Genomic DNA, 21,875 nt, shown 5'->3' with positions numbered 1-21,875 from the left:
GCTGGTGGCAGGGCAGTATAGGAGGAGGAGTGGGCTGGGGGGAATAGGAGTCTTCACTGAGATTTAGACAATCATGCCACAATTAGGGGAGTCACTTCATTGCCACTCACTGGTCCATGGGCAACAGAGAAGCCGGGGAGGGGAGTGTGCATGAGGTTCCCATACAGGACTGCTCACAAACATCTGGTCCACACTGAACACACAGAGGCTCAGCCTGAGGGACTCTCCTTGGGTTGGTCTTGTTTCCTCATTCAATCTTGATTTGACTATTTCTATCCCCTGTATATTATCTCTCTCCAGTATAATACAGTTACGCATTTTCATCTGGATGAAAAGAATTACAATTTTCTTTTCATGAACTAATATCTTTTTTTAAAGGATTCTAGTTAAGAATCCCTCCAATAGAAAAAAAAAAAAAGCAATTCTTCTTATACCAGCCATTAAAATTATTTAGATTTCTGTCTTTAAAGGAAATTATAGACATTATCCTTTATTTTGGCAGAGCAAGTCAGTGCACAGATTAAAATCAGATATTGGCTGGTTGTGGTGGCTCAAGCCTGTAATCCCAGCACTTTGGGAGGCTGAGGCGGGTGGATCACTTGAACCCAGGAGTTCGAGATCGGCCTGGGCAACATGGTGAAACCTCATCTCTACCAAAAAATACAATTAGCCGGGCATGGTGGCACATGCCTATAGTCTCAGCTACTAGGGAGGCTGAGGTGGGAGGATTGCTTGAGCCTGGGAGGTGGAGGTTGCAGTGAGCCACGATTGCGCCACCACACTCCAGCCTGGGCAACAAGAGTGAAATCCAGTCTAATAAATAAATAAATACTGAAATCAGATATTGTCCCTAATTTGTTTCTCTGATCTCCTATATATCCTATCTTGAAAGCATCAGGAAAATTATTTCAAGATAAAGGATAGCCTTTTATTAAAGCTTCTTTAAATAGCACAGATGTCTGTAAAACTCAGAAACTATACTCAAAGGAAATCTTGAAGTGGACAGTCCATTCTTATTCATTCATGGCCATAAAGGTCTCTACCTGGTGCAGTGGAAGAAAGAAAGAAGCCACCTGACAGGAGAGAGAGGCAGAAGCCTCATGTGCTCCGGGAGTACAATCTCCCAGGTGTTGCTACAGCCCCTTCCAAAATTACCAATGAATACAGATCATGCACAATAAGACCATAGTTTCCAATATAATGTTCCTTTAGGCTATTAGGAACCATGTTTAGGGCAAAGAGTACATTGCAAATAAATAGATTATGTTGTTATACGAATAGGCTTGTCTAAAGGAGAATCAAAGTATGAAAGGAATGTTCTTTTGCTGAAAGCACAACTAAGATTTACATGTGAACGAAATGCAGCCAATGATGGTGTCACTGTATCTATTATACAATCTGTCGTAATAAGTGGCAAGTAACTTATAATTATCGGTGTATATCACATTACCTGCTTACAAAATAATCACATTTGCTAAAGAGCAAGTTATTCAAATAAGCAGATAGATCTGGTTAGTTTATGACAACATGCCTGAGTAGAAGCCTTAATTAAACACACTTTGGGGGAGTACAGTCTATCCTGATTAAAACTAAACCACCCATCTTAATTTGCTTTTGATTACAAGCAGAAAATACACTCTGCAAGAGTTACATATCATGTGACTCTCTGAGGATTTGTCAGTTACTAAAATAGAATCATTTTTTCACCTCTTATAAAGCAAGCAAAACCACACTCTACAAAAAAATCAGTTCAAGTATTCAGATTATATTGAACACTCACTTTTAAATGAAAATGAATGTGTTCTCATACATTATTTCAATAAAGGGGTTTTATAACTAGTTAACATGATGATGTTTTATGTTAAGTTTTCCAGTAAATTTTGTAATACAAATTATATAATGATAAGATTATGTCCCTAATCCAGTTTCCAGGGCTATATCTGTAGCCATAGGATCTATTTCTCTGTAAGAATACATGTAGTATCCAGGAAGTTTAAAGAGAGCAGAATTTCTTGATGTTTCCTGCCTGGTAAATGGAAGCATGTCTTTGAGGAATTATGCGAACTTTGATCACTTTTCTTAAGCATTGCATTTCACTCTCTCATTTTTTTCCCCCGTGGGTAAATTTTCTTCCAAGTAGCATTTGGAAAGCTATAGGCATTGGTCTCTTCTGTTCTGAGGCTTGGGATGGTTGGTCTCTAAAGGGCATAAAGTTTCATCGTATATTAACATCCCGCAAATATTCAAGCTCTTAACTGTCTCAGCATTTCCAGGTGGGCTGAGGTTAACAGGGTTTGCAGTTAATAGCTCAGGAGAGCAAACTGTCAGGCACTGTAATAAACACTGCCAGTCAAGGCGACTGGGAGGCCATCAGCCCCTCCTCAGTCCACCCATTTACTCATTAGTCACCATAACTGTAACTTAAAATGTCACAAAGCTGGAAACTCTTCCCCATCCCAAACCAAAACTTAAAAGGATGTTACCTGGTTGGGTCTAAACTCCACATAACTCGCTTGCAGTTGACTTTGACCGGGAGGCTGAAGAAATGGCACCCTTTGCTGCTGTGAACTGTAGCCCAGACATTGCCCCAGGGCTGCCCCAAAGATCCACAGCCATCCCACGCTGCGGGCTGACCGCCTCACTGCTGGAGGCATCCTGGTTCCTGGGCGTCCGCTGGCTGCGCACGAACCTCTGCGTCTTCCTCTTATACCTGCCCTTCCTGCTCAGTGCCCGGGCCTGCCTGACTCAGGTAAGGAAGGCTGTCTGCGGCAAGCGCCCCACCTTTAAACTTCACACATGAGTCAGCCTGTGCCAGAGTGCACATAACAGTCCCGCAGGTAAGTGCACCGCTCTGTAATTCCCGTGAGGTGGGGCGGGCACCACCTTCCACCCACCTCACCCTGCAGACGCCCTAAATCACAGGCTGAGTCACGGGCAGGGAACACGCCCTGGGTAGGAGGGTAGAAATCCAGAGTCCCTCTCTTTCCCTCGGGCTATCAATTTTAATCAGGCTAGAAAAGAGATGGAGGAAGGGGAAGAATGTAGGCAACCTGTGGGCTAAATATTACAACTTGGGAGTCTCCAGAAGACCACGGCAGGTCAGATTTGGTTTTGCAGGTTTAAAAAGTGGAAACTCGTATGCACAGATCACCTTGGGGTTTTCGGCTACCAGGGGGCGAGGAAAGGAAGTGGAAGGTTGTGTTAAGCCTACGTACTTATGGACGTATGGAATACACAGAATGACAGTGTTTGCTACTTTTACTAATCGTGCTAACATTGTGCTTTCTCCCTGATCTTTAAGAAAAGACATATTTATAGCCAGAGAAATTAAATAAGTTCATTTTATGGCACATTTTAATCATCTGAAGACAGCTCTGGTTGACTAGACCTCAAACAATGAAAGTCCTGCTGCAAGCCAGAACATAATGTCCTCTAAGAAATCCAGGATATTCTCTGGAATTCAACTCTACTGGGGGTTTGAGAGTGGGGTGGAGGGAGGCTTCGGATTAGAAAAAGGTATAAGGTCAGTTATTGGGAAAGCAGGGGCTCAAATACTAACTGGTGAGCTCTTTCATTTTAAAAATATTTTGTTTTAAAAATTGATAAATAATAATGATAAATACTTATGGAGTACATAGTGATGGTGTGACACATACAACGTTTAGTGGTCAGATAAGGTAATTAGCATATCCATCATCTCAAACATTGATCATTTCTTTGTGTCGGGAATAGTCAATACCCTCCTTCTAGCTATTTGAAACTAGAGTATATTATTTTCCTACTCTGGATTTCTCTAACCCTCAGCATCTATTGAACTCCTGTAGATTTCCTATGAATTCTGAGACACTGATGATGTCTTTTTCACATTTAATTCCTGAAGGGAGTCTAGGTAAGATATAAGATAAGCCCTGCAGAAACTTGAACAGAGAAACAATAGACAGAGGGCCCCAAACCATCCCACAGTGCTGAACAGCAGCCAAAAACAACAGCCACAGGAGTTCCCTACCGGAATGTTGTGGATGGGAAAACTTCCTACCTGACAAGAGTCGCCAGTGTAGGCAGGGGGGCAGGCACACATTTCCACAGCATATGCTATGCGTCCACTTCCTGTGTCAGAGGCTTCCTCTAGCCCCACCTCACTCAGGGTGAGCCTTTGAGTCTCTGTGAAGTAGAGGCCTTGGATGCGCATATCTGCCAGTCTAGACAGCACTGTCATCAGCTCCTCCCTAGACACCGGGGCACGGCTGCTGGCATGTCTGAAGTTTCCCTACACATGGAAACAGAAAGGCAGGGTCTTCCTTAGGCAGGCTCACTTCCAGGGGTTCCTTAGAGGCAGACGCCCCAAATGAATCAAAGAAAAGACACTTAAAATGCATAGGGAGAAATGAAATAAGATGGGGAAATACCTGTCTCCTGGAGAATTTACATTTAGAAGTCAGATGTCCTGGGTTATTCCCATGAAGGAAGGGAAAAAAATGAAGGCAGGGAATAAGGGGCAATAAAATGAAATAAAATTCCCAGTGTCACACTTGTCTTTAAATGTGCTTTTGTTTGTGCAAACATAAGGTGAGTGAGAAACAGGGAAGGAAGGCATATGGAAACCAAGTGAGTCACACAGCTCAGGTCATTCATTAAACGGACACAACGGTGACAGAAAATACAATCTTTTCTTGCACGAACATTTATATTATTTTATTTTAACTTTTATTGTGGTAAAAAACACACAACATGAAATTTACCATCTTAACCATTTTTAACTGTACAGTATTGTTAACTATAAGCACAACATTGCACAACAGATCTCTAGAACTTACCCAGCTTGCAAAAGGGAAACCCCGTACCCATTGAACAATTCCCTTTTTCCCCTCCCCAGCCCCTGGCAACCGCTATTCTAATTTCTGTTGCTAAGAATTGACTATTTCAGATAACTCATATAAGTGGAATCATGAAGTATTTGTCCTTTTGTGACTGGCTTATTTCACTTAGCATAAGGTTCTCAAGGTTCATCTATATTGTAGCCTATGATGAAATTTCCTTCTTTTTTAAGGGGGAATAATGTTCCATTGTATAAATCTATATGTACCACATTTTTCTTTGTCTATTCATCTGTTGATGGACATTTGGTTGCTTCTTGGCTATTGTGAATAATGCTGCAATGAACATGAATGTGCAAATATCTTGTCAAGATCCTGTTTTTAGTTATTTTAGATATATATCCAGAAGTGGGACTGCTGGAGCATATGGTAATCCTACTTTTAATTTTCTGAGGAACTTCCATAGTGTTTGCACAGTGGATGCACCATTTCACATTCCCACCAAAAGGGTCAAAGGGTCGCAATTTTGCCACACTCTTGTCGACACTTGTTATGTTCAGTTTGGTAATTTTTTTTTTTTTTTTTTTTTTTGAGACAGAGTCTTGCTCTGTCACCCAGGCTGGAGTGCAGTGGTGCGATCTCAGCTCACTGCAACCTCTGCCTCCTGGATTCAAGTGATTCTCCTGCCTTAGCCTCCCGAGTAGCTGGGATTATAGCCACGCGCCACTACACGCGGCTGATTTTTGTATTTTTAGTAGAGACAGGGTTTCATTTTGTTGGCCAAGCTGGTCCTCTAACTCCTGACCTCATGATCTGCCTGCCTTGGCCTCCCAGAGTGCAGTGATTACACGTGTGAGCCACTGCACCTGACCTAATTTTTTTTAAAATATATTTTTGGTAGAGATGAGGTTTTGCCATGTTGGCCAGGCTGGTCTTGAACTCCTGACTACAAGCGTGTGCCACCACGCCCAGCTAATTTTTTGTATTTTTAGTAGAGACGGGGTTTCACGGTGTTAGCCAGGATGGTCTCGATCTCCTGACCTCGTGATCCGCCCACCTCAGCCTCCCAAAGTGCTACATTCGGCCTCCAAAAGCCTGCCTTTTTTTTTTTTTTTTTTTTGAGACGGAGTCTCGCTCTGTCGCCCAGGCTGGAGTGCAGTGGCCGGATCTCAACTCACTGCAAGCTCCGCCTTCCGGGTTCACGCCATTCTCCCGCCTCAGCCTCCCGAATAGCTGGGACTACAGGCGCCCACCACCTCGCCTGGCTAGTTTTTTGTATTTTTTAGTAGGGACAGGGTTTCACCGTGTTAGCCAGGATGGTCTCGATCTGACCTCGTGATCCGCCCGTCTCGGCCTCCCAAAGTGCTGGGATTACAGGCTTGAGCCACCGCACCCGGCCAAGCCTGCCTTTTTAACCTTTATATTTTGTTGCCCTTGTTGAACTCAGTTTTTACATCTCTTAAATAGGCACAGTAATACCTAATGTCTTGAGGCTATCGTTATAATTAAGGTAAATTAAATGATACAATATATATAAAGTGTTCAGCACAGTGCCTAGCAAATGGTAGCTATTACTAACATACAAATATGATGCTTATATAATTTTAATTTGTATTTTAGCAACTTAAGGAATAATTTACATACAATAATATTCCCTCATTTTAAGTGTATAATTTGTAATAAATTTACGGAAGCATGCAATCATCATCATAATGTAATTTTAGAACATTTCTATGACCTTAAAAAGAACCCTTGTGTCAGTTTGTAGTCACTACCCATTCCCACCCTCAAACCCAGGCAACCACTAGTCTACATTCTGTCTCTATGCATGTGTCCATGCTGGACAATTTATATAAATGCCAGCTTAATTTCAACAGTATACAAAAACTTTGTTTCTATTAGTATCATTCCCTCCTCTTCTCTTGTATGCTACTATGGTACAAATTGCATCTTTATACATTGTGTGCCATTTCCAGATGGCTGTAAGGCTTTGAGTAATTTCCAGAGTTCTGAAAACGTTGATTCTGACCTTTTTTTCCCCTTTTTGCCAGTTCTCTCATTGCTTTTATGGAGGACAGAATTTTTAGAGATTCTCTATCATTTTACTGATATCACCTGTCTCACATAAATAGCATCATGCAATATGATATTTCTTTGGTGTCTTGTAGTAAGTGTCAATATTTTGTTTCTTTTATTGCCAGATAGTATTCCATTGTATAGATGTACCTTTTCAGAAACACTAAAATATGTCTTCAAGTTCAAAGTACTCAAAAAGTTTCACCTAGAGGTACTGGACATATTTAATAATATAAATGGAACACTAGTTTTTAGGAATAGTTGTAACCAAATAAGTATAACAAAATGTTTTATGATCTGATGAGCTTTCCTTTATTTTGCTAGTATTACTCTTATTTCTTTGGATATAAAACATTTTCATAGCTTTTCTATTCATTCATCCTAAGCATATGTTGAACATTAAACAGGTCTCAGGCACTGAGGGAGACCTGAGGATGACAGGGAGCTATGTCACAGCATTTACAAGCTCACAGGTTTTTTGTTTGTTTGAGACAGGGTCTCACTCCGTTGCCCAGGCTGGAGTGCAGTGGCATGATCATGGTTCACTGCAGCTTCAACCTCCTGGGCTCAAGCGATCCTCCCACCTCAGCTTCCCAAGTAGCTGAGATTACAGGCACACCCCACCATGCCCATTGAATTTTGCTTTCGTGCAGGTAGAGTTTCGCCATGTTGCCCAGGCTGATTCACGGGGTTTTTAAGACAAGGATAATTAATTGTGAAATGGGAGAGAAAGTATAAAAGGGCTGGACAGATGGAACCAAGAAAGCCGCATGAGCATCAATCACTCCACATTTTATGTAATTCATATTTCGAATCTATACAAGTTGGGTATCTCTTCTCCGAAATGTTTGTGACCAGAAGTGATCCAAATTTCAGAATTTTTTTTTTTATTTTGGAACATTTGCATTGTATTTACCCGCTGAGAATTTCTAATCTGAAAATCTGAAAGCTGAAAGGCTCCAATGAGCATTTCCTTTGAGGGTCATGTTGGTGCTCAAAATATTTTGCGTTTTGGAGCATTTTGGATTTTGGATTTTCAGATTAAGGATGCTCAACCTGTATATATAAACTTATATTTATATAAATAGAATCCATATTTTAAAATTCTTAAAATGAGTGAAAATCATGATTGTCTGAAATAATTAAGTCATAAAACAGAAAGGACCATCCCATGGTTGCTCTTCCTTTACCTCGACCACCTGCACTCGCCCGTGATGCAGCCGGTCTGGCCGTGGGGTGTTTGTCTCCTCATAGATGACGGACATGTGCTGACCCTGTTTAAAGAAAATCATGAATGTGTTAGTGCCTTCACTGGGATCTTTCAAGATGTGTAACTGATCTAAGAAAACATTTCTATGGTCTACATCATATGACATACCTGACTTTAAAAAAAAAGCTCAGAATTAACTATTTTTAATAAAAACATTAGTGACACGGAAACAGAATAATTATAGGTGTCTTTTCACAAATGGGAAATCCGGAAAATTGCCTTGGCCAAAAATAGCTTAAAAAGATGGAATTTCCTTTATTTTTTTATTTATTTTTTTTTTTGGCGGGGACGGAATCTCACTTCTTGCCCAGGCTGGAGTGAAATGGTACAACTTTGGCTCACTGCAACCTCTGCCACCCGGGTTCAATAGATTCTCCTGCCTTAGCCTCCCTAGTAGCTGGGATTACAGGTGCTCACCACTACACCCTACTTATTTTTGTATTTTTAGTAGTTTCACCACATTGGCCAGGCTGGTATCAAACTCCTGACCTCAAGTGATCCACCTGCCTTGGCCTCCCACAGTGCTGGGATTACAGGTGTGGGCCACCGCACCTGGCAGAAAAAGAAAATTTTCTTTAACTATGCCTTGCAGTCAATGCAGGAAGTGCTGTTTTCATTACTGCCCACCAAACCAGCCTGTGGTGGGAAGAAAGTGCTTTGGTGGGTGGGTTACTGAGGAGAGCAGGGAGGGCAGAGGGTTGGCCCAAGCAGGGAGCTGCAGGCTGGCCTGTGGAGCAAGAAGTTCCCCTGCTGCCTCCGCCTGTGGGACCCAGCCTCACTCGCTCTCAGCCTCCAGCCCACGACATTATGGTGGCTCACATGTGCATCTTAACAGGGCAGGGTGCAGTGGCCAGCACCCTACTGCATCAGCACCCTACCATCAGCAACCCTACTGCAAAAACCCACACATGTCCCAGCTTTTCTGCTGTAGCACCAAACCCTAAAGGGGTTTGGCATTTCACTGGGTTTGGTATTTCACTAGGGCTGGTATTTCAGAAAGAAGGCCATTACCTGGGATCACATATCATTTGAAACCTTAATCTAAGAAACATGCCCTAGAGGCTCTTAATTACAGTGGATTAGAACAAAGCAGCAGGGAAAATGTTTCGTGAGCCTAAATTATTTTCCATGTTTGAAGGTAAAATTAAACAGAAAATTTGGTCATTACCTTTCAGTGAATTCCAATGGTTTGCATAATAAACTTTGGCAGTAAAAAAATAGGTGTGGCCTGAACTACAAGATGCTCTGCGAAAACATGAAACTTAAATACAGCACTGCTGTGACTGTGTTTTTACTGTGTGGCTATTTTTCCTTAGACTATAACTCTAAAATCTTTGCTGCTTTATCTTCAAGACATTCTGCAAAGGTTCCTTGAAGTTTTTAAAACAGTTCAGTAGATTTGCATACCAGTAGAAACCAAACAAAATGCAGTAGTGCCTGAACACAAATATCTACCAAGAATATGCTGTGATGAGGTGTGTGTGACTTGCTGGTCCCTGTATACAGTGCATGACATGAGAAAACCCTTCCCGAAGCTATCATTACATCACATTAATCACACCCCATAAACCAGAAATGGAGCCAACTTCAGGCAATGGCACCCTACGCTATGTTTAGGGTATTACGCCCTGCGTTGTGGGGAATTCAAAGTGGGATGTGATACTACCCTTGCCCTCAAGGAATTTTCTAGACTGCCACACTGGGTTGTGTGCCAGGCATATCATGTGTGGATATTGTTACTTCCTTTCTCAAAAAACAAACATTCCTTCAATGGTGGGTGGACTACTTGAGATCGGGAGTTTGAGACCACCCTGGCCAACATGGTGAAACCCCATCTCTACAGAAAACACAAAAATTAGCCGGGCATGGTAGCCCATGCCTATAATCCCAGCTACTCAGGAGGCTGAGGCAGGAGAATTGCTTGAACCACGGAGGCAGACTTTGCAGTGAGCTGAGATCATGCCACTGCACTCCCATCTCAAAAAAAAAAAAAAAAAAAACAAAACAAAAACCCTGTTATAGCATCAAACTGTTCCAGACTTGTTTTCAACAACTCTGCACACACTGATGATACAACGCCATTGGACTGGTCATCCATGAGCACAGCCTCCTGCCCTGTACCACTCCCGAGTCCTGTTAGCCTTAGTCCCTGCCCCTGGAAGGGCACTTCTCTTCTTATGCCCATTCTTAAAGACTTAGCTCAAAATGAACCACAGAGTCTTCTAAGGGCTTCTCAGACCACATGACTCCCATTCTCCCTACCCAGAGCCCAGCACTGAGAGGGCCCCGTTTGGACTCTCCTCCAACAGTTACCGTTCAGTGGATTGGAGTTCCTGGCATATTTCTCTAATCTCCCCTCCTTTTGAGAAAAGGGGTCACCTGTCTTTTACAGAGTCCAACGATATGATCTTGCCCCATGAGAAGGATTCAAAGACATTTATGAAACAAAATTGAAAGATAGAAACATAAAAAATACGTAATATGTGGCTGGACATGTGGCTCATGCCAGTAATCCCAGAGCTTTGGGAGGCTGAGCAGGGAGAATTCCTTGAGCCTAGGAGTTTGAGGCCAGCCTGGGCAACATAGTGAGATCCTATCTCTACAAAAATTAAAATTAAAAAATTAGCTGGCCATGGTGGTGTGTGCCTATAACCCCAGTGCTTGGGGAGGCCAAGGCAGGAGGATTGCTTGAGGCCAGGAGTTCAACTCCAGCCTGGGCAACACAGTGAGATCCTATCTCTACAAAAATTAAAAAAGTAAAAAAAAAAAAAAGTTTAACATGAGGCAGTAACTTGTGAGAGGCAAAAGCAAAATACAGTTAAGTATTTTGGAGGCAGAGAAGACAGAAACCATTTGGTCAGAGGAAGCAGGATCCTGAAAAGATGCTACATGCTCTCAACTGTCATTTAGTTTCTACAAATATTGGAAATGATTTAATCTAAACTTTGTGTAGGCCACATATCAAGATGTCCTAAATTTAGATCAGCACCAACTGCAACCGCCACTTCCTGCCACTTAGGTCATGCTCTGATACCTACAGTGAGCTGTACATCCGGCTTCTTTTCCAGAAGAACCATGTCGCTAGGTAAGCCGAAGGACTTGGCTTGGTAAGTGAGGTAGCCACCATATGAAGAAACCTAAAATGAAATTAATAGTATCAATAGCACAAGCATTAAAAGAAACGATGTCAACATCAACCCACATGAAAAGCACTTAGGCACACAAAGCGTGGAAAGAAACATACTCGACCTGTTAACAAGGGTTGTATCTAGGGGGTGGGGTTGAGGATGGTATTTTTTCTACTTTATGCTATGTTTAATGTCATCTGAAATGTTTATCATGAACATGATTGAGTTTTACAAGCAAGAAGATACCTTTATTAGAAAGAAAAATAAGGCTGGGTGTAGTAGCTATAATCCCAGCACTTTGGGAAGCCGAGGCAGAAGGATCACTTGAGGTCAGGAGTTAGGGACCAGCCTGGGCAATATAGCAAGACCCTGAATCTACAAAAAACATTTAAAAATTAGCCAGGTGTGGTGGTGTACGCCTGTAGTCCCAGTTACTCAGGAAGCTAAGGTGGAAAGATTGCTTGAGCCCAGGAGTTTGAGGCTGCGGTGAGCTATTATTGTACCAGTTCACTGCAGCTTGGGCAACAGAGCAATACTCTATAAGAAAGGAAAGGAGAGGAGAGGAGAGGAGAGGAGAGGAGAGGAGAGGAGAGGAGAGGAGAGGAAAGGAGGAAAGAAGGAAATAATAGTCATGTTCCTTTTTTTCTAGATGATTACTAAACCAAAATGTTTATTTAATCCACAACTATTCTAGGAAATCTAGGCCATTGGTTTCTTTTTTAACTGAGAGAACTGGATAATATCTATCAGTCACAAAATGAACCTCTAAAAATAAATTTTCTCCAAAAACAATTCTCCTGAAAGCAGATGGTGAACATTTCCCAAATTATTGTGAGTTCTGCTGGGTACAGTAGCCATGGCTGACAACTCCAGCAGGTGCACAGACCTCTGTGTCACTCAAGCAGCATGATGGTGGTGGGGACATGGAGTGAATGGTAACAGTTTTCTGACAGCTACTTCACACCTTGGGTCCTGACACTTCCCACCCTTACAGTAAAACATAGTCAAGAAGGAAGAAGTGACAGAAGGATGAAAATCACAGGCAAGATCACCTCTGATTAGACAGAACAAAATAACCTACAGGAAAATGCCAACAACTTAGAGGAGGCAGGGGAACGAAGCCACGTTCTTCTAGGATCCCATTCAACAGAAGCTTTTCCCTAGAGTCTATAACCTGACAAAGCCTTACAGAGCTTTGATTTCCAAGCCTGGAAGTATTCCAAGGCAATGTCTTAAATTATTATTGTGATCAAGCATTGCTTCTCTGATGGGCTTAAAGTGATTTTAAAAACATGGCCTCAAATTCTTTGCACTCCTGCCTTCAAGGGGTGGGGCTTAATTCCCCCTCCTCCTCTTTGTTTTGTTTTTTTTGAGACGGAGTCTCGCTCTGTCACCCAGGCTGGAGTGCAGTGGTGAGATCTCGGCTCACTGCAACCTCCGCCTCCCAGGTTCAAATGATTCTCCTGCCTCAGCCTCCTGAGTAGCTGGGACTACAGGCACCCGCCGCCATGCCCAGCTAATTTTTGTATTTTTAGTAAAAACAGGTGTTTCACCATGTTAGCTAGGCTGGTCTCAAACTCCTGACCTCAGATGATCCGCCTGTCTCAGCCTCCCAAAGTGCTGGGATTAGAGGCATGAGCCACCAAATTGTCCTCCCCTTGAGTGTGGGCTGGGCTTAGTGACTCACTGCTAATGAATAGAATAAAGGAGAAGTGAGGGCATGGCAGTTCTGAAATTTAGGTTACAAAAACACTGCAGCTTCTGTCCCGAGCTAGTGCTCTCGTTCTCTCTCTCTCTCTCTCTATCTCTGTCTGTATCTCTCTCTCTCTCTCTCTCTCTCTCTCTCCCCCCACCTAACCCCCTTACCCATCCCCCATAAGTTGCTTTGGGGGAAACCAGCTGTCATGTCATGAAGACCCTCAGGTAGCCTATGGAGGGTCTCGTGTGATGAGAAACGGAGGCTTCCAGCCCACAGCTAGCCAGAAGCAGAGGCCTGCTAACAGCCATGTGAGTGAGCTTGGAAGCAGATGCTCCAGTCCCAGGGAATTACAGCCCTGGCTGACATCTTGACAGTAACCTCAGAAGACTCTGGGCCATCCCCTCCTGAATTCTTCATCCAAGATAATTATTATTGCTTTAAGCTGCAAGGTGTTGGAGTAATTTGTTACATGACAATAGACAACACATGGGCCCATCATATAGCAGTAAAGAGGAGTATTCAGTGAGAGAGTAGTGGGATCATAGGAGAGAGGCAATATTTCCCACACTCAGATGTCAAAACCCACAGTCCTTCACCCAGAAGACAAAGTTAGAGACCTCAGGCCGAGGCCCTAATATTTTAGTCCTCCTAATGTGAGAATATGGCATCCCCTGAGGCGGGCCCTGTGAAATCCACCCGTTAGCAAGTTCCACCCTTGCTAAGAAACATATGTCACCTGATGGTGTTGCCACATGAGGCCTGCGTTTCTGTCCTCATAAAACGTGTGGAGGTGGCCAGCCTCTGGCATAATAACTCATGCAGCAAAGGAAGACCAAGTGGTTTGTAAGCTCCTGAGGAGCGTGTAACTAGTGCGATTCTCCTTAGGAAAGTCGAACTGCCACCAGATCCTGCGTTTCTTTTAATAAGCTAGTGAGTCACTTGTCAGCTTTTGTTTTCCTAACAAAGAGGCTTTCTTCTGCCTTAAAATAAAGAATTCTCAGCACTGGCATTGAAAAGCATGCATGTCCCATTTGCAATAAATATTATTTAAATGGTTATTTCCCTAGAGGAAAATTCTTTGGCATTAGGTAAAAACTGAGACAAACGTTGTGGGTGATTTCCTTTGCTGGTAGCTCATGCATGGCAAGGGTGGGGCCCAGTGGGTGCCTGCTCAGCCCCTCACAGCAGGAGGCAAGGTCTCTTCTTCATTTTTAGTTCAGCTCATTTCTGGCATGTTAGTAACCTGAACTGCTGGATGCTTCCTTCCAGACTTCCAGGAAATGATGCTCACACAGCAATAGTAGAGGGCCACTGAGGGCCCAGAAGAACAGCAGGACATCATTACCTTGTCCCCCAGGTAGGACGCGGGTGCGACCCAGGACGCGCTGTGGACAGTTGCGGGCAGCTCCTGGAGATCCGCCACCATGCTGTTGCTGCCCGGGTTGAATGAGACGGGGATGTCCATTCTGTCTGCCGTCTCCAGGCGCCAGCCCAGCATATCCACAAACTGGAAAGAGGGAGAGAAGCAAGGGATGAAAACGTCTTGGTCGTGGCATCCCTGGTGATGGCTGCATGATGTATACAGAAAGCTTCACGGGCAGCCTCCTTGCCTCAGAGGCCTCCTTCATGCCTCTCCTCCTGCACCTGCCCTCCCAAGCCAGAGCCCCATCTCACCCATTGCCACTGGGAGTTCTGGGAAGGCAGTGGCCTTACGTATGTGGGATTTATCTTTGTAACCCAGCACACATCCTGGTTCTTGACATTTAGTAGGTGATCAATGAGTGTTCGAATAATAAAGAAATAAGTGTATGAATAAAAACTAGGACCGTGGTGCATTTAATGGCAAGCTCCTTATAAAGAAAAATGTGATGTGGAATTCAGTGGCTTGCTATTATTATTTTTCTTTAAATGGAGCATCAAAATTAAATCGTTTCCTGGTCACAAAGGAAGCCAGTTAATTTTGAGGTAAAAAAAAAGAAAGAACTGACCAAGCATAGGGTTGGATTAATGCTTTCTGATTCCCCGGGGAGAAGAGACTTCAGAGCAGATTTACAAAGTTTTTTTTTTTTTTTTTTTCCAATTACTAGCTGCACTCCATTTAGGAGACAGGCAGTAAAAGATATGAAATAGGCAGGCAGTAAAATATATAAAATAGTCGTTTGGGGGCCAGGCGTGGTGGGTCACATCTGTAATCACAGCACTTTGGGAGGCCAAGGTGGGCGGATCACCTGAGGTCAGGAGTTTAAGACCTGCCTGGCCAACATGGTGAAACCTTGTCTCTATTAAATACAAAAATTAGCCGGGCGTGGTGGGGCATGCCTGTAATTCCAGCTACCCAGGAGGCTGAGGCAGAAGAATCACTTGAACCTGGGAGGCAGAGGTTGCAGTGAGCCAAGATCATGCCACTGCACTCCAGCCTGGGTGACTGAGCGAGACTCCATCTCAAAAAAAAAAAAAAAATCTGTTTTTGAATACTTGTTGGATATAAGACATGACTCACACAAAGAAGGCAAGCAAGAGGTTACTGGTTCATGGAATAATGAAAGCAAGAAAAGTTTTAGTTTCATTGAGTTAATTTTAAAAATGCCCAAAGAAGGCTGGGTGCGGTGGCTCACACCTGTAATCCCAGCGCTGTGGGAGGCCAAGGTGGGAGGACTGCTTGAGCCCAGGAGTTTGAGACCAGCCTGGGCAGCATGGCGAAACCCCGACTCTACAAAAAATGCAAAAATTAACCAGGTGTGGTGGTGCATGCCTGTAGTCCCAGCTACTCAGGAGGCTGAGGCAGGAAGATTGCTTGAGCCCTGGAAGCAAAGGTTGCAATGAGCTGTGATCACACCACTACACTCCAGCCTAGGCAACAGAGACCCTGTCTCAAAAAAAAAAAAAAAAAAAAAAGTAGCCAAAGAAAAGATACGATAAAATAGGTGAGAAGGAAAGCAAAACAGAAAGAAGCAAAAATGAGAAATGAGGGGTGTGATATTGTGACATAATGAGACACAATGAGAAATATCAATTTGGCTATTACTACCAGTTTCTGGCACAGAGTTCCTAAAACCCTTGTAATTTCCTGAATGACAGGGGTGATAGGAGCATCTTTTGCCATAATATTTGGGCTTAGTCCACAATTCCTGAGGCCAGAGCTTCTAAGACCCTTGGACTCTCTGATGTGGTAATAGTGTCTCTTTGTGTGCTAATGAGATAAGTGGTGGCTGGGTCCTCTGGGTAGCTTCAGGATGGGGGCTTGTAGCCAGGAAGACCAAGGTAGGATGAGAGGGTTGGGACTTTCAGCCCTACCCCCAACCTCTGAGGAAGGGAGAGGGACTAGAGATTGAGTTAATTATCAATAGCTAATGATTTAATCAATCACGCCTACATGAAAGAGCCATCAAAAAAAAAAAACCCTAAACGGTGGTTTGGGAGAGCTCCTGGGTGGGTAAACACATCTGCATGCCAGGAGGGTGGTGCACCCTAACTCCCATGCCTGGAACCCTCTGGACTTCACCCTATGCACCTGTTCACCTGGCTGCTGCTCTGTATCCTTTATCATATTCTTTATAATAAAGAGCAACAGGAAGGAAAGTATATCCTGAATTCTGGGAGCCATTACAGCAGATTACAAACATGAGGAGGGGGCTGTGGGTACCCCCAACTTGTAGCAAAACACTAGAGAAGTACTGGTGGCCTGGGACTTGCAACTGGCATCTGAAGTGGGGGCAGTCTGGAAGAACTGAGCCCTTAGCCTGTACAGTCTGATGCCACCTCCAGGTAGAGAGTGTCAGAAGTGAATTGAATTGCAGGACACCCCGGGAGTGTCTGGGAGAGTCAGAGAATTTTTGGTATGGAAAAAAACCCCACACATTTGGTGTTAGAGTGTTGTGAGTATAGAAACAGGGTTTTCTTGTAAGGGGGAAAATGACAAACGCTATTTATTTAATGAGATTTACTGGGCATCTGTTATGTCCCAGATCCTATTCTAGGCACTAGGGGTGTATCAGGGAACTCACACTCTAGGGACAGAAGAAGAAGGGCAATAAACAAATTTTTAAACAAAATGTTAAATATGTTAGGGAGTGATGACTGCTGTGGGGAAGACAAGGGTAAGGTCAGCAAGAGTGTCCAAGGTGGGCTATTTTATAGGGAGTGGTGAAGGAAAGCCCCTCTGAGTACATGATATTTGAGCAAACACCCAATGAATTCAGGAAACAAGAATTTTAAAATGCTGCAGACCAAGGAGTGGTGAGGGCAACACTTACCATTTAACAAATCCATGTACAACATGTTCCCCAGCACTTCCTGTCAATGCATACCTTAGCCCTTCGCTTATGTGAGCTGTGACATTGATTATTTACTCCAAAACAGAAACAGCTGGTACAACCCTTGGGATTGGCTGGGTCCAAATGGAATGAGCCTTCTCGACACACATTACACTCTGTGCCTTCTACATTTTCCTATTGAAGCAAAACATGAAGTAAGAGATCACTTCTTCCAAAATTTCCCTAGTTGCAATTAGCTACTTGCACAAAGTAAATACCAACACAAGATGTTAGGATGAGGATGTGAGCAAAACATTAAAAGAGACGTTAATTATTAAGCTTTCATCCCATGTTAATTGTTTAAACTTTTATACCACACACAAATGGAAGAGAGAATTCCCTAAATTTCATAAAATGCCCCTGGGGCATCTTGCAAGTAGAGAAATAGCACTGCATGGTTCACAGGATGGGGAGACCAATTCATCTCACTCACACCACCTTAACACATCCCCTGGGAATTGGAAGGTCTCCTACAACCTGGTGGAACCCCTTGGAGCAGAGACGATCACCTGGAGTCCATGGTTCAGGAGTGGGTTTTAGGGGAACCTATGAACCTCATGGAAACTGTAGATAAAATTTGTGTTGATTTTCTGGAAAGGGTCTATATCTGTCATCAGATTCTAAGGTGGTCTGTGACCTCTCCAAAAGATAAATGGGATCTTGCCTCCTAACTATTTCTGTAAAATAAGATCATGACTACAAAACACTACACACACTATCAACATCTCTTCTGGGTTAGTCCCATTTCCCACATACTCTTCTATGTTGACTCAACATGAAGCCCTTCCCCGCTGACTGGCAGCTGGCATCTCTGATATTGCACCATCTCTCTTACCTTGCAGAGGCAAGCCCCGGTCCCTGGGTCACACACTCCTGGCTCAGTCCCATCTCGGTTGCAATTGCAGGGAACACACTCAGGGAATCGGTAAAACCCAGAAGCACATCGGTCACACTGCCGCCCTGTGATTCTGGGCTTGCATCTGTATACAAAGTAAGGGAAGCAAAAATCATCATCTTTGTACACACAGTTTTAAGGGCTCACTTAGACTACAGTGAAGTAGTTGGTGTGCAAAGCCAATTAAATAGATACAACGCCTGCTTATAGTCCAAGGCAGAATGGAGAGAGGCAGATAAAAGGCACTAACCGAAAGTAGGTCATTGGCCATTGTGGATGGTCATGGATGACCATCGTAGATGGGTGAGGCTTAGCACTACGTGTTGAGGGTGCACGGATGGACGTGGCCCCTGAGCCTGGAGGGCTCCCGCAGATGGCCCATAAGTGGAAATGATGACAATATACACACAGAGTCTAACTGATGTTCAGAGGAGTAGCAGGTGATCCAGTCACAAGTTTCCTTGGGGTAAGTGACTCCTGACTTGAGCTTTAAAGGGCAGAGTCATGGGGTAGGAGTTGAGATGGGCATTCCAGACAGAAGGAACAGAGCGGGAGATCACTCAGTGTGTACAGGAAACAACACAAGCATGGTGCTGCTGGGGCGGATGTCCAGGCAGGGAATGCTTCCCCATGGCCTGAGGAGGTAGGTGGTGTCAGATCATCAGGACAGAGGGGCTGGACACTGTCCCATGGCAGCAGAGCACAGTAGTTGAGACCTGTCCATGCAAGGCTTCAGTCCTAATCCAGTTCTGACCATATGAGACACACCACCTTAGCAAGTTCTTTAACTTCCCAAAGCCTGCTTTTCGTATCTGTGAGGGACAGAACAAGGTAGCTGCTGCCTCCTGGCATTGCTGGGAACCTGTGAGGCAGTGCAAGCAAAATTTCAGCCCAGTGCCTGGCACATGGCAAGTTACAAGCAGGGGAACACTGTCATGAAAAGCTGTTGAGGAGGAGAGAGTGTCGCTGGACGTGTGTGAAGGATGGAGCCCAGAGGGTGAGTTCCAGCGGCAGCAGCAGCAGCAGGCTGTCAGGTCAGAAGAGAGACTAGGGCTGACCTAGGGCAAAGGTGTCCAGATGGGGAGGAGGGATGGGCTCCCAAACTATTTGGGGGTAAGGTTTCTGGGAATATTTTGGGGTGAGGTTTCTGGGAATATTGTAATATTCTGGATGAGGAGTAGAGGAAAGGAGGGAAGGCAAAGAAGACTCCCAATATCCCTGCTTCGGTGACAGAGTGGATCTTAAAGTCCGTTGTCACCTGCAAGGGCCAGAGCTCAGAGGAAAGCACAGTGTGGGATGGGGGTGGTCACTTTGAGTCATCCACCCTCATCCATCTGCAGGTCCTTTTGACTGAAGCACCGGGCAGACAAGAAAACACAAGCAGCTGAGTAGAGGCGGAAGAGCAGGGGGCTATGGCCGTGCCTGGAGAGCCCAGAACTCGAGGTCGAGGAGGGGAAGAGAAACGGCTGGGAGCCTTGGAAAACCAAGCGCTGCATTCAGAGCTGGGATCTACCTACACACTGATTCTCTTCTGTGGGACTAAGGGAAGTATTAGAAATATGTTTTTATTCGCATATAGGGAATAACATTTTATTATTCAATTACTACCAAATGTAGGCCATCATCTATCTCCGAATACCTATGAAAATATCTTACCCCAGAGACCATCCTAAAACAGTTAAATACGACTCTTCATATTCCATTAAGTTTCTCTTTGGCAAATATCTGCTTATTTCCCTTTGGCAAAGATCTGCTTATAAAGGATTTTGTATGTGATTAAGAACGTAAACTTGGAACCAGGTAACCTACTTTGAATCCCAACTCTACCACTTACTGGACCTTGGGCAAATTGGTCTCTTTACAACCAAGTTTCTTCATCTGTAAAAAAGGAGATAACAATATCTACTTCACAGGATTGTTGTGAGGATTAAATAATACATGTAAAAACCTTAGAGTAGTTGCTTGCACACATGTAAGTATTTGCCATTACTATTCTAGCTGTGACATGGGCTAAGGGGAGCAGACGGTGCCTTTCTGTCCACCCGGCACACCTAAAAGGACTAACTCAGCATTACTTGCAAGACCTGCTGGCGAGTTCCGTCTTTCATCCCCAACCCTCTCATCTCTCCCTGCCTGATCCCTGCAGAAATGATTCCATAAGGAAGTAGCCTCAAAACCACACTTAGAGCAATGTAGGTACAGAGTGTAAATGTTCTGCTTGAAGTGGATGGCTCTAGTGCAGTAGATTGTAAACTTTGGGAGAGGATCAGAGACTCTGTTGGAAAGCTGGGTAAACTATGGGCCATCTTCTCAGAGAAGTGTCCACTAAACCCACAGAAAGACTCACTCTCATATACACACAATTTTGCATTCTCTAGAAGAGGGTTCCTGGCCCCAGGTTAATAACACCTGCTCTCTTCTTGTGACCCTCAGACTAAATGTAATCAGACAGTCCAGCAAAAAAAAAGAAAGCCTGTTTCCAGTTGATTCCTTATTTCTGGAGAGACAGCAAGTGTGGAGCACAAGGACTCTGGTGGTCTAGAGACCAGAAAGAAGAGAGTTGCAGATGACCCCTCCCAAAATAAAAGCTATCAGAAAGAGGAGCCTCAGAAGAGAAGAGGGGCTTTGGAGATGGCCTGACATAGGCTGGGTGAACCTTGCTTCTCTTTTCCTAGCAGTGAAGGAAAGAACACTGTGCACAGAGGGACAGTGTTGCCATGAAATGCCAACCTGGCAGACTGGCATCCCAAGGTCTGAACGTTTCTTTTAGCAAACACGGGGGGCTTCTGGCCAAGGGTGCATTAATAAGATGCTGGTGGCAGGTGAGTAATTCACACACTGAATGCCATTGGTGGGCACGGCTCAGAGTGTCCCCTGAGCAAGTGATCTGGGTGTGGACCTGGAAGGTGAGGTAACACAGACAGGACCTATGTTTTTTTGCGTGTGGTTTGTGTATTTATTTATTTATTTAGAGACGGAGTCTCGCTCTGTCGCCCAGGCTGGAGTGCAGTGACTCAATCTCGGCTCACTGCAAGCTCCGCCTCCCGGGATCACGCCATTCTGCTGCCTCAGCCTCCCAAGTAGCTGGGACTACAGGTGCCCGCCACCGCACCCAGTTAATTTTTTGTATTTTTTTAGTAGAGACGAGGTTTCACCGTGTTAGCCAGGATGGTCTCAATCTCCAGACCTCGTGATCTGCCCACCTCAGCCTCCCAAAGTGCTGGGATTACAGGTGTAAGCCACCGCGTCCGACCCTGGAGCCTGCATTTTATATTTTCACTTCACTGGAAAGGAAAGGAACAGGAGTACCTGCAGCAAGGGCAGCTGTGGAAGCTGCTTGTCCAGACAAGGAGGAAGGGAAGCAAAACCATGACTGGCCTGTTTATTTATTTTAGAATGTATGTGAGAAGATGCAGTGGAAAGAGAGCGACTGAGAAGGTGTGGCCAGTCAGTAATATAGGACCAAGCTCTGAGCCTCACACAGCACATGGGTAGCAGCTGAGAGCACTAAAGCAGATGGGAAAAAAGCCAACAGAGCAGAAGGAGGGGAGCAGCAGCCTGCAAACAGGACCCTGAGTGGCCCCGCTGGGGCTGCTATGCCAGGGTAAACCAAAACAATATTTATATTCTTGAGTACTGCAATGTTTAGATCATTGAGCTTATGCATCCTGTGCAAAGAC

The 21,875-nt window shown here is 44.2% G+C and overlaps 1 protein-coding gene across 5 annotated transcripts in view; it reads right to left on the bottom strand.

The window, feature by feature from the left end:
• The window catches only part of LAMA3 (laminin subunit alpha 3), a 272,673-nt gene that overhangs the window by 80,496 nt on the left and 170,302 nt on the right, over positions 1-21,875 (bottom strand). For 4 of the 5 annotated variants that reach the window (XM_021929998.2, XM_021930000.2, XM_021929999.2 and 1 more), the window contains 6 exons: positions 18,136-18,280; positions 17,295-17,435; positions 14,333-14,494; positions 11,199-11,297; positions 8,081-8,164; positions 4,037-4,267 (listed from right to left, as the gene is read on the bottom strand). In XM_021929998.2, the coding sequence (XP_021785690.2) occupies positions 4,037-4,267; positions 8,081-8,164; positions 11,199-11,297; positions 14,333-14,494; positions 17,295-17,435; positions 18,136-18,280 (862 nt within the window). Of the gene's footprint in view, positions 1-2,483; positions 4,004-4,036; positions 4,268-8,080; positions 8,165-11,198; positions 11,298-14,332; positions 14,495-17,294; positions 17,436-18,135; positions 18,281-21,875 lie in introns of those variants that run through there. The other variant, XM_017951621.3, reaches the window with a different exon arrangement.

The sequence above is a fragment of the Papio anubis genome, chromosome 19, assembly GCF_008728515.1.
Source record: "Papio anubis isolate 15944 chromosome 19, Panubis1.0, whole genome shotgun sequence".
In the NCBI taxonomy this organism is placed as follows: domain Eukaryota; kingdom Metazoa; phylum Chordata; class Mammalia; order Primates; family Cercopithecidae; genus Papio; species Papio anubis.
The sequence above is the reverse complement of the archived record's forward strand: the minus strand, read 5'-3'. Positions and strand labels throughout refer to the sequence as shown.